The sequence below is a fragment of the Labeo rohita genome, unplaced genomic scaffold (assembly GCF_022985175.1).
Source record: "Labeo rohita strain BAU-BD-2019 unplaced genomic scaffold, IGBB_LRoh.1.0 scaffold_667, whole genome shotgun sequence".
NCBI classification, from domain to species: domain Eukaryota; kingdom Metazoa; phylum Chordata; class Actinopteri; order Cypriniformes; family Cyprinidae; genus Labeo; species Labeo rohita.
Window position 1 is genome coordinate 19,093 of NW_026129598.1, and position 13,135 is coordinate 32,227.

At 44.2% G+C, this 13,135-nt stretch overlaps 2 gene segments (V, D, J or C); both read left to right on the plus strand.

Annotated features, from left to right (window-relative positions):
- The first annotated feature begins 9,490 nt into the window (after positions 1-9,490).
- LOC127161548 (immunoglobulin kappa variable 1D-13-like) lies at positions 9,491-10,003 on the plus strand. The segment is given in 2 exon segments: positions 9,491-9,593; positions 9,687-10,003. Coding segments are annotated over 2 exon segments (366 nt in total).
- A 1,965-nt stretch (positions 10,004-11,968) lies between these two features.
- LOC127161549 (immunoglobulin kappa variable 3-15-like) lies at positions 11,969-12,478 on the plus strand. The segment is given in 2 exon segments: positions 11,969-12,071; positions 12,165-12,478. Coding segments are annotated over 2 exon segments (363 nt in total).
- The last annotated feature ends 657 nt before the right edge of the window (positions 12,479-13,135 follow it).

Below are 13,135 nucleotides of genomic sequence, written 5' to 3' on the forward strand. Positions count from 1 at the left end.
GCCACACAGCGTAACCATGAATATATTTAATTCATCATTTAAAATGTTCCACCACAAAAAGTCCAATGAAAGTTGATGATACGTGTGAGGGAAACAGCAGTCAGAGTCCTCATGTTCTTTCAATCCAGAATTACACAAAATGTGATCAGCATAAGATCTCCTTTTGTATGTTTTGAACATTAAAATTTCATTTGTCATTGTTTCCCTTTCCGCAGTGTAATTTCTGCCACATCTCAAATGTTGTACTGCGTTAAGTATCAGTCTGTGACAGTGGTGAAAATACAAGCAAATAACATTTTCACACTCGTAATTCAATAAAATTACAGCTTCACTGGAAATGACACACAATTAAAATATTCTGCTCACAAGTGATCTCAGAGATGTCTATTTGACGTCTGCAAGATGTATTTTTTAGATTGTTTGCTCATCTGCAATACGTCTGGACATTTCCAAACAGATGTCAAACAGACGTCTATTAGATGTCTTTAAGACGTTTATGACTTAGAATGTATGTAAAACTGACATCTTGCAGATGTATGCGTGCTATCTGGGTCAAGAACTTGCTGTGTCAAAACAAAATAATTTTTTTGAAAACATTTTATTCAGCTGTTTGTTGAAGAAAAAAAAAAGAATTATCTGAAATGCCAAAAAAACAACATAACCCTTTTTTTTAAATGTCTTCTGTCAAAAAAACAATACCGAAATTATTAATTATTTCACATTGTTTTCCATAAAGAAAATATATTATATTTTTCTCAAAGTTCATGGAAGCATGAACCCCTTGAATTAAAAATGTAAAAAGGATATTTGCCACTTTTTATGTCACAATTCTGACTTTTTTCTTGATTGACAGGTGATCTGACCAATCATTACCAATCAAACTCACAATTGCAAATTATACAGTCAGAGTTGTGAGATAAAAACTGGCAATTTCAAGAAATATAGTCAGAACTGTGTGATATAAACTCACAACTGAGAGTTATAAAGTCAGAATTAAAAGAGAAATAAAATCACAATTATGAGAAATTAAGTCAGAATTCTGATATAAACACAATTCTCACTTTTTTCTCAGAATTGAAGTTTATATCTCGCAAGTTTATATCTCACAATTGACCCTTTGCAAACAGCTTGATTTTATATTTGTGTGATACAAATTCACAATTCTCAGAACTGTGAAAAATAAACTTGCAATTGCAAGTGGCAAAGTCAGAATTGCAAGATATAAACTCGCTTTTATTCACAATTCAGACTTTTATTCTCAGAATTGTGAGTTTCTGGTATGAAATTCAAACAATAAATACCATTTTGTGGCTCTTTAATGTGTCGTGACAGATCAGTGTATTGCCTCATTAGATCAATGACATATGAACCGATCGTCTTTTCTTATTTACTTAAACACACATCAGAACATATATTATTTCAACCAATATTTTTTTTAGTTCAAGTCCACTGAAGTGAATCTACTCTCCTGTCTGATTGGTTTGTCAGACAGAATGGCAGATTCAGCGTTATGATTGGTCAGATCACCTGTCAATCAAACTGTTTGCGAAGGGTCAATTACGAATTATAAAGTCAGAATTGAGAGACATAAACTCACAATTCTGAGAAATAAAAACTGAATTGTGAGATATAAACTTTTTTTCTCAGAATTTTCTGAATTTTTTCACATAATTGTAAATTTTCCCCTCAGAGTTGGACTTTATAACTTACAATTGTAAGTTTTTATCTCACAATTCTGACGTTATTTCTCACAATTATGAGGTTATAGCAAACAATTTGGAGAAAAAAGTCAGAATTGTGACTTTATAACTTGCATTTGCATGTTCACAGTTCTGAGAAAAAATCAGAATTGTGAGATAAAAAGTCACAATATCATTTTTCAAACTTATATTAGCCGTTTCCACACTGAATAAAAAAATGTAAAAAGGTAATTACTACTTTTCATCTCACAATTCTGACTTTTTTCTCACAATTGTGTGTACTTTTTTCTTAGAATTGTAATATATAAACTCATAGTTTAAAAGACTGATATGTTCTCAGAGTTGTGAGTTTATATCTCATAATTCTGACTTAATAACTTGCAATTGCATATTATAATCACAGTTGTGAACAGTGGTGTAAAGTAATGAATTACAAATAGTTACAATCATCTCCAAGCCTTATTCAAAAGGCCAATGAACATTCATGAACATTGGCGAGTGGTATTTGCATGCCGAGCCACTCCCCCGTACATACGGGTATATAAGATGGCGGCGTGCAACCACTCATTCAGACTTTTGCTTCGGAGCCTTCACTTCTAAGCAAACAAAAAAAAAAAAAAGAAAAGAGTTCCTGAGTTCACACTCTCTCTGCTGGCATGCTGCCAAACATCTAAAAGAGCTTTATCCAGAAGAGCGTTTGGCAGCCGCCAGCATAATCCTGCGGGCTGCCGTTTTCACGGCATCAACGCCTCCCGCATTCCAGCGAGCTCCCCGTCTGAGTGCACAGTTGTGCCGCGGTTCCTCCCTGGGCGGACCGGGATTCAAAAGAGTGAATTTCTCACGGCTGTCGAGGGCATCTTCCCGGTATGCCTCTCCGGCCGTGCGCTTCCGGGTGCGGTAGTTTCCTCACCTCACTGGACGGACATGATCGCTGGCTTACGTGCCTGGGCCGAGAGCACGCTGAGGCAGCGTTCACGGATGGTACATGCGTTCATTGCGAACGTAAGTCCATGGCCGCATTAAAGTCCCGCCGCTCATTCATGAGTAGGCACCCCTTGTCGTCTTCCCGCGGTAAGTCGCTGAGCCGTCAAGGTTTTTCGGCTACCGCGGCGAGGCACTTGGGGGACATTCAGGTGACCGTGCAGAATGTTCCGTCGGCCCCCAAAGCCCCGCGGACTTCTGCGTCACCGCGCGGTCCCGTTGAGCTGCCAGAGCAGTATACCTCACCGTACAGCGGGCTGGGTATCTCCTTTGGCGCTCCCCAGGAGATCGAGATGTCTGCTGCAGCATCAGAGGGAGAGTCAGGTGGTGAGTCTGAGACGGATGCCGAACTGTCGGCTATGCTCCTCCGAGCCGCCAAGGAGATCGGTTTGGAGGTGCCCAAAACACCTCCGGCCGGTCCCTCTAGGCTGGATGATTGGTTTCTGTGGAGGGCTCTCGCAGCACCGCCGCGCTCTCCCCCAGTGCCTTTCTTCCCGGAGGTGCATGAGGAGCTGGTGAGGACATGGCGAGCCCCGCACTCTTCTCGTCCGCGTCCCAGCTCCTCTCCCCTCGCTTCTCTCGATGGCGGTGCAGCCCGGGGTTATGAGACAGTCCCTCAGGTTGAGCACGCTGTCGCGGTGCATCTATGCCCGCGCGGCGCTGCCACCTGGCGGGATCGGCCTCATCTCTCCTCCAAGGCGTGTAAGTTCTCGTCCGCTCTCGCAGGCCGGACTTACCACGCCACTGGACAGGCTGCCACCGCCTTGCACACCATGGCCACCTTACAGGTGTACCAGGCCAAGGTGTTGAAACACCTGCACGAGAGGAGTCCTGACCAGGGCGCAATGGAGGAACTCCCTTGGTCAGGTGATGTCCACCGTAGTGGTCCAGGAGTGACATCTATGGCTGACCCTGACCCAGATGGCAGATGTCGACAAATCACGGTTTCTCGACGCTCCTATCTCCCAGGGCGGCCTATTCGGCCACACCGTCGAGGACTTCGCCCAGCAGTTCTCGGCAGTTCAAAAGCAAACGGAGGCGATTAAACACATCCTGCCCCGCCGCGACATTCCAACCACGTCCGCGGGGTTCCCACCTCCGCCTGCTCGTCGCCGAGGGCGCCCCCCCACGGCTTCCAAACAACCAGCTCCGTCCCCTGCTGAGGTCCATGACGGCAGATTGGCAGCCCGATGTCGAGCTGCCCGCGGGAGAGCGGCGCCGCCCGCGTCTCAGGGGCCAGTCACCCGCAAAAGATCTGTGAAGCGCCCCTTCGGGCAACCCGGAGGTGGAGAGATTTGCTCTTTGGGGGATGACAACATCAACGTCCCCACTCCCGGTGGAGAGCCGGGAGCTGCTGTGTGCTCAGACGTTGCCGTCGGCCTACGGGTCGGCAGTACCCACAAGGTCACATAAAGAATCAATTTTCTCACCTCTGGGGTTCAGGCGCCGAGTTCCCTCTTTGAGCAGCGCCCAAGAAGTGTCGGAGCTTGATATCGCCAGCGCGGGAACCAGGGAAGAAGGTAAGCGCTGCCCAGTGCAGTCTGACTTTTCTCCAGGACGTTCTACCTTCTGGGATCAGTCCCCTTCCCCTTCCTCCCCCAGGCTGCCCCACTGCGGTCACGTCGGTCAACGTCCCTTTGATACCCCTGGCGACCAGGCTTCAGCTTCCCAGCCCCTCGCGGTGGTTGATTCGGACGGTACGTCTCGGCTATGCGATTCAGTTCGCCAGGCGTCTGCCCAGGTACAGAGGCGTCCTTTCCACTTCTGTCCATTCGGACACACATGCCGCTGTGCTTTGTGCGGAGGTTGCAGTCCTACTGGCGAAGGACGCAATCAAGCCTGTCCCTCCAGCCGAGATGAAGTCAGGGTTTTACAGTCCTTACTTCATCGTGCCCAAAAAGAGCGGTGGGTTAAGACCCATCCTGGATCTTCGAGCCCTGAATCGGTCCCTTCTCAGGCTGCCGTTCAAGATGCTCACGACGAAGCGCATGCTAACATGCATTCGTCCCCAGGATTGGTTCGCAGCCATCGACCTGAAGGACGCGTACTTTCATGTCTCGATCCTGCCTCGACACAGACCCTTCCTACGGTTTGCTTTCGAGGGTCGAGCATATCAGTACAAAGTGCTTCCATTTGGCCTCTCCCTCTCTCCCCGCGTCTTTACGAAAGTCGCGGAGGCTGCCCTGTCCCCTCTTTGGCAGACGGGCATTCGCATTCTCAACTATCTTGATGACTGGCTTCTCATAGCTCACTCGCGAGATCTGTTGTGCGAACAGAAGGACTTGGTGCTCCGGCACCTCAACCATCTGGGCCTTCAGGTCAACCGAGAGAAGAGCAAACTCTCCCCAGTGCAGAGGATCTCTTTTCTCGGTGTGGAACTGGACTCGGTCAGTATGACAGCCCGCCTCACCAACGAGCGTGCGCAGTCAGTGCTGAAGTGTCTGGAGTCATTCAGACACAAAACAGCGGTCCCTCTCAAAACATTTCAGAGGCTCCTGGGGCATATGGCAGCTGCAGCTGCAGCCGCAGTGACGCCACTCGGCCTGCTTCATATGAGACCACTTTAGCGCTGGTTACACGATCGAGTCCCGAGATGGGCATGGCACCGTGGCACATTCCAGATTGGCGTTTCCCCGCAGTGTCGCCGCCTGTTTAGCCCGTGGTCAGACCCGGCCTTCCTTCGGGCCGGAGTCCCCCTGGGACAAGTCTCCAGGCATCTTGTGGTATACACGGATGCCTCTTCCACGGGTTGGGGTGCTGTATGCAACGGGCAAGCAGCATCGGGCTCCTGGACAGGACCTCGACTGCAATGGCATATCAACTGCCTAGAGTTGTTGGCTGTGCTTCTGGCCCTTCGTCGCTTCCAACTGACGTTGCGTTACAAGCACGTGCTTGTTCGCACCGACAGCACGGCTACTGTAGCCTACATCAACCGTCAAGGTGGTCTACACTCCCGTCGCATGTCACAACTCGCCCGCCATCTGCTCCTATGGAGTCAGACGTGGCTGAAATCGCTACGTGCCGTTCACATTCCAGGAGAACTCAACTGTGCAGCCGACCAGCTCTCACGGCAGTCCACGCATCCTGGAGAATGGCGACTCCACCCCGAGACAGTCCAGCTGATTTGGAGCCATTTTGGGGAGGCCCAGATAGATCTGTTTGCTTCCCCCGAATCCTTCCACTGCCAGCTGTTTTACTCCCTCGACGAGGCTCCCAACAGCCTCGGCAGGGATGCACTGGCACACAGCTGGCCTCCGGGGCCCAAGTACGCCTTTCCCCCAGTGAGCCTCCTTGCACAGACACTGTGCAAGATCAGGGAGGACGAGGAGCAGGTTCTGCTGGTTGCGCCATACTGGCCCACCCGGACCTGGTTTCCAGAACTCATTTCCCTCGCGGCAGCCCCTCCCTGGAAAATCCCCTTGAGGAGAGACCTTCTTTCTCAGGGGATGGGCACAATTTGGCACCCGCGCCCCGACCTGTGGAGCCTGCACGTCTGGCTCCTGGACGGGACGCGTCAGACCTCTCCGGCCTTCCACAGGCCGTGATAGACACTATTACTCAGTCCAGAGCCCCCTCTACAAGGCAGGCTTATGCGCTGAGGTGGGGTCTGTTCGTCGACTGGTGTTCCTCTCGTGGGGAGGACCCACAGAGATGTACGATTGCAGTAGTGCTTTCCTTCCTGCAAGAAAAGTTGGAGCGCAGGCTGTCCCCTTCAACTCTCAAAGTGTACGTTGCTGCCATTGCAGCGTACCACAATGCAGTGGATGGAACATCCCTGGGTAAGCACCAACTCATCGTGAGGTTCCTGAGGGGTGCGAGAAGAGTTAATCCCCCCAGACCGCACCCCATACCCTCTTGGGACCTCTCCGTCGCCCTCCAGGGCCTGCGGGAGGCCCCATTTGAGCCACTTGCGTCGGTTGAGCTAAAATATCTGTCACTTAAGACAGCGCTCCTGACCGCACTGGCCTCCATCAAGAGGGTAGGGGACCTACAAGCTTTCTCTGTCGATGAAGCGTGCCTGGAATTCGGTTGTGCCCAAGGTTCCCACCACGCCTTTCCACGATCAGGTGGTGAACCTGCAAGCTCTGCCCCTGGAGGAGGCAGACCCAGCCTCTGCGCTGCTGTGTCCAGTTCGCGCTCTGCGTATATACGTGGACCGCACTCGGCACTTCAGACGCACCGAGCAGCTCTTCGTCTGCTTTGGAGGTCAGCAGAAAGGGAATGCTGTCTCCAAACAGAGGTTGGCCCATTGGGTGGTAGATGCCATCTCCCTGTCGTACCAAAACCAGGGAGAGCCATGCCCCTTAGGTGTTCGGGCCCACTCCACACGGAGTGTTGCCTCATCCTATGCGTTGGCTCATGGCGCCTCACTAGCAGATATCTGTAGAGCTGCGGGTTGGGCGACACCTAATACCTTCGCCAGGTTCTACAACCTTCGCGTAGAGGCCGTGTCCTCCCGTGTCTTAACATAGACATCAAGCGAGCGGGAGTCCGGCTGGTGTCGGCTTGATGCGCCATTCCTAATGGATCCGTGCGCTATTCCCTCAGTTGTTCCCTCCGGCGAACCTGGGTCCTCCATGCCCCGCAGTCAGGCCTAGGGTGGAGTAGTGCCTGACTGTGCTTCGGCTGGGTCTCCTTCGCCCAGCAGGTTGTGGCAACATGTTTCAGTATTTTTCCACGGTCAGCCAGAAGGCCGATGTTTCCCTCATATATCCCTAAAATCTATGGATATATTGAATTTCTTTTGTTCCACATGTAGAGATTTCATGTGCTTCGCCCCCACCAACTCCTGCTTCAGTACAACTGGCATCCCTGTGGGGCCCCCTATTGGCCCCCAGGGTGTTGGGAAGGTTACGCTCATATCCGTCTGCTGACACGTCCGCCTGTCGGCACGCGGTGTGTTGCGTAACGCGACGTCTGGTTCGTGGCCTGTTCCATGGGTCTGTTCCCATATGTAACGTCGTAGTGAAACGACTGAAGGGGAACGTCTAGGTTACGTACGTAACCCTCGTTCCCTGAAGGAGGGAACGGAGACGTTACATATGGGAACTCGCTTGAGAGTCCAATCATCTCCAAGCCTTATTCAAAAGGCCAATGAACATTCATGAACATTGGCGAGTGGTATTTGCATGCCGAGCCACTCCCCCGTACATACGGGTATATAAGATGGTGGCGTGCAACCACTCATTCAGGCTTTTGCTGAGGAGCCGAGCTGCAGCCCGGCGTCAGCGCGACGTAAGGTCGTGGCAGGGGATGTAACGTCTCCGTTCCCTCCTTCAGGGAACGAGGGTTACGTACGTAACCTAGACGTTTTTATAAGTTATTGTACTTTTTTGAGTAGTTTAAAAAATATTTACTTTTACTCTTACTTGAGTACATTTTATGTGATGTATGGGTACTTTTAATTCACTATTTTCCCTCCGTTGGTGGTCGTTACATGCTTATTTTTATTTTATTTTTATCCATCAACATGATCAGATAGAGAGAGAATAATCGGTCTCATGACTTTATTCAAATCAAATTGTGCATAGAAAACTTTAATCGCCAGCTGCTGTTAATCATGACTGCTGAAAGTGAATTCTTCAACCATCAATTCAGTCGAGTTATCAGTATCTTCCTCTGATATGTTGAGATAAATTTCAGATTTTTTTCTTACTAGATGATCTGTTTATACGACTATGCTTGTCCACCTACAGGGCCTGGAATTTGGTGTGAGGTTGCGGACAGTGGTGATACACAGGTATACGCCGTATACCCACTAGGAAAGGTCAAGGATTTCTGTATACCCACTTAAACAAAAATATGAGTGAAAAAAATATTACTTGAAAAATAAAACAAATTATGGTAAATTGAATTGAAAGAGAAATGATTAATTGGATGGGGTACTGCTTGAAAATCGTTTTTTCAGTGCATCCATATGCACAAAAATCCATTAATCTTTATAAATCACAGTTCATCTTTAATTCAAGCACAATGTGAACAAACACATCAACCTACAGAACAACCACAAATATTCCTTAATGCTTCAGACAAAGTACAGCACTCATCAACATGAACATGAAAATACAAACATATTTATTCAGAAAATCATTAAGTTTTCTTTCTTTATCTTTCTTTCTTTCTTTCTTTCTTTCTTTCTTTCCTGTAAATCTCAATTGGTTCCTCACTTCAGGATGAAATTCTGTCATTTAGGATCCAGCCGCACACACATTTTATAAATTAGCGAGTATTTTTTATTATTATTTAAATAAAATTTCACCCATCTGTGCTTTTATTTTGATTTGTGTAAATATTAATTAGTTTAATATTAATCTAATAAATCTCCCACAAACAAAACCACCAGTTCATGAAATCATCATTAAAATCTGGACATTTAACTCTCAAAATCACAAGAGAACATGGAAAGATGAACAGACAAACATCAAGAGCACAATAGATTCACATATTGCACCCAAAATAATTTATTCTGAAAGATAACTAAGAATATCACCTCAGTTTTCAGTTTTGTATCAAACAAAAGCCATGAAAATACATGGTTTTAGATCTCAGATGATTGTTGATATTATTGTTTATTATCAACCCAGTAAAATAATCAGACCCTCACTGTTGATAGTGTCTTTCTAATTTCTGTAGCTCATATTCATCACTAATTATTAAAACTTTGAATGTTTTGGAGAATCTGAACATGCATTGAAAATTCATCTGCGGTCTGAGACTGACAGCTGCCTGTTCTGTGTATGAAGATCATTTACATAGAGAGACACTTTGCATGAGAGTGTTTATAGTGCTGTGAGTTTAACACTTCATGACTGAGAGCAGAACAGAACAGAATCTTCATCATCACACAAGACAAAACAACAACAATGAACAACATCATCATCCTCATCTGGACACTCACACTGTTTGCTCAAGGTTTGTAGTAAAACTTTCATAACAACAATTACAGTAATTGTTTTAAAATGTGAAATATACATCTTTTTAATTCTTGTCTTTTTTGTCTTTCAGAGTGTAGAGGACAGTACACTGTTACTCAGAGTCCATCAATAACAGCAGCTCAAGGACAAGAAGTCAGAATAAACTGTAAAGTCAGCAGTAGAGTGTATGGTGGTGATCGTTTAGCCTGGTACTTACAGAAACCTGGAGAAGCTCCTAAACTCCTCATATATGATGCAACAAGCCGTTACACTGGAACTCCATCTAGATTCAGTGGCAGTGGATCTGACAGTGATTTCACTCTGACCATCAGTGGAGTCCAGACTGAAGATACAGGAGATTATTACTGTCAGAGTTACCACAGTTATAGCAGAGTGTTCACACAGTGATAAAGAGTCGTACAAAAACCTCCTCAGTCAGAGTCACAGTGACTGCACTGATACAGATGAGAGAAACTGCAGCTGTCTGATGGGTGTCAATCAACTCAATCATCTCTTGTCTGTAGATCACTGTATTACAATGCTGTTACTTGAAAAAAAAAAGTGTGAAACGACTGAAAGGAACACTGAGGTTAGGGTTTGTTTCAAACAGGGGGAAATATTACATCCCCTGCCAAACCATTGTTAGTCTGCCTGAGGATTTGCAGCTTTCAGCAAAAGCCTGAATGCATGGTTGACGCCACCATCTTATTACCCGTTGTAATTGATTGGCTCGGCATGAATCACTATGAAACAATGTTCATGAATGTTCATTGGCCTTTTGAATAAGGCTTGAGATGATTGGAAGAATAACTGTATCTAACAAATATTTTTTTTCCCTCCTTCAGGGAACGAGGTTACTTGGATTACTGTATACCCACGTTTTTATAAGTGAGTTGTACTTTTGAGTAGTTTAAAAAATATTTACTTTTACTCTTAATTGAGTACATTTTATGTGATGTATGAGGGACTTTTAATTCACTATTTTCCCTCCGTTGGTGGTCGTTACATGCTTATTTTTATTTTATTTTTATCCATCAACATGATCAGATAGAGAGAGAATAATCGGTCCATGACTTTATTCAAATCAAATTGTGCATAGAAAACTTTAATCGCCAGCTGCTGTTAATCATGACTGCTGAAAGTGAATTCTTCAACCAAAATTCAAACGAGTTATCAGTATCAATCTGATATGTTGAGATAAATTTCAGATTTTTTCTTACTAGATGATCTGTTTATACGACTAGGCTTGTCCACCTACAGGGCCTGGAATTTGGTGTGAGGTTGAGGACAATGGTGATACACAGGTATACGCGGGGTATACCCACTAGGAAAGGTCAAGGATTTCTGTATACCCACTTAAACAAAAATATGAGTGAAAAAAATATTACTTGAAAAATAAAACAAATTATGGTAAATTGAATTGAAAGAGAAATGATTAATTGGATGGGGTACTGCTTGAAAATGTTACCTTTTTTCAGTGCATCCATATGCACAAAAATCCATTAATCTTTATAAATCTCAGTTCATCTTTAATTCAAGCACAATGTGAACAAACACATCAACCTACAAAACAACCACAAATATTCCTTAATGCTTCAGACAAAGTACAGCACTCATCAACATGGACATGAAAATACAAACATATTTATTCAGAAAATCATTAAGTTTTTTTCTTTATCTTTCTTTCTTTCTTTCTTTCTTTCTTTCTTTCCTGTAAATCTCAATTGGTTCCTCACTTCAGGATGAAATTCTGTCATTTAGGATCCAGCCGCACACGCATTTTATAAATCAGCCAGTATTTTTTTATTATTTAAATAAAATTTCACCCATCTGTGCTTTTATTTTGACTTGTGTAAATATTAATTAGTTTAATATTAATCTAATAAATCTCCCACAAACAAAACCACCAGTTCATGAAATCATCATTAAAATCTGGACATTTAACTCTCAAAATCACAAGAGAACATGGAAAGATGAACAGACAAACATCAAGAGCACAATAGATTCACATATTGCACCCAAAATAATTTATTCTGAAAGATAACTAAGAATATCACCTCAGTTTTCAGTTTTGTATCAAATGTGTATGAAAATACATGGTTTTAGATCTCAGATGATTGTTGATATTATTGTTTATTATCAACCCAGTAAAATAATCAGACCCTCACTGTTGATAGTGTCTTTCTAATTTCTGTAGCTCATATTCATCACTAATTATTAAAACTTTGAATGTTTTGGAGAATCTGAACATGCATTGAAAATTCATCTGCGGTCTGAGACTGACAGCTGCCTGTTCTGTGTATGAAGATCATTTACATAGAGAGACACTTTGCATGAGAGTGTTTATAGTGCTGTGAGTTTAACACTTCATGACTGAGAGCAGAACAGAACAGAATCTTCATCATCACACAAGACAAAACAACAACAATGAACAACATCATCATCCTCATCTGGACACTCACACTGTTTGCTCAAGGTTTGTAGTAAAACTTTCATAACAACAATTACAGTAATTGTTTTAAAATGTGAAATATACATCTTTTTAATTCTTGTCTTTTTTGTCTTTCAGAGTGTAGAGGACAGTACACTGTTACTCAGAGTCCATCAATAACAGCAGCTCAAGGACAAGAAGTCAGAATAAACTGTAAAGTCAGCAGTAGAGTGTATGGTGGTGATCGTTTAGCCTGGTACTTACAGAAACCTGGAGAAGCTCCTAAACTCCTCATATATTATGCAACAAGCCGTTACACTGGAACTCCATCTAGATTCAGTGGCAGTGGATCTGACAGTGATTTCACTCTGACCATCAGTGGAGTCCAGACTGAAGATACAGGAGATTATTACTGTCAGAGTTACCACAGTTATAGAGTGTTCACACAGTGATAAAGAGTCGTACAAAAACCTCCGTCAGTCAGAGTCACAGTGACTGCACTGATACAGATGAGAGATACTGCAGCTGCTCTAAAACACAATCACACACAAGACCATTGCATTTAATAGACATCAGCTCAGTTTGTTTGTAAATATATCTAATTAAAAAGAGCAAAGTGTCTGTCTAACAGTTTGCTTAGGGTCATTATCCTGTAAACTTTAAATCATTAAAGTTTTAAACCATTAAAGCATTAAAACTTTAAATGTGACCTCTGGAGGGCGCAGCCTCCGAAATGAGATGACGCAAAAGACATTGCACTCCTATTACTTATGAATGGGAGAAACTTTAGTGTAGTAAAAAATCCTAACTTACACGGTATAACATTATTTAATAGAGAAATAAAAATATCACAATTGGCTGATGATACAACTTTATTTCTGAAAGATAAGAATCAAATTAAGAATGCAATCAAATTAGTTCAGACATTTTCTGATGCCTCAGGTCTCCAGTTAAATATTACAAAGTGTGAAATTCTTCCAGTGCATGATTCTTCTGAACAAGCAATGTTTAACATTCCAGTAAAAGAATGTATTAAATATTTAGGAATTTATATATCAAAAAACTTGTCAGTTAGGCAGCAGCTTAATTTTAACAAGATTAAGAAAACA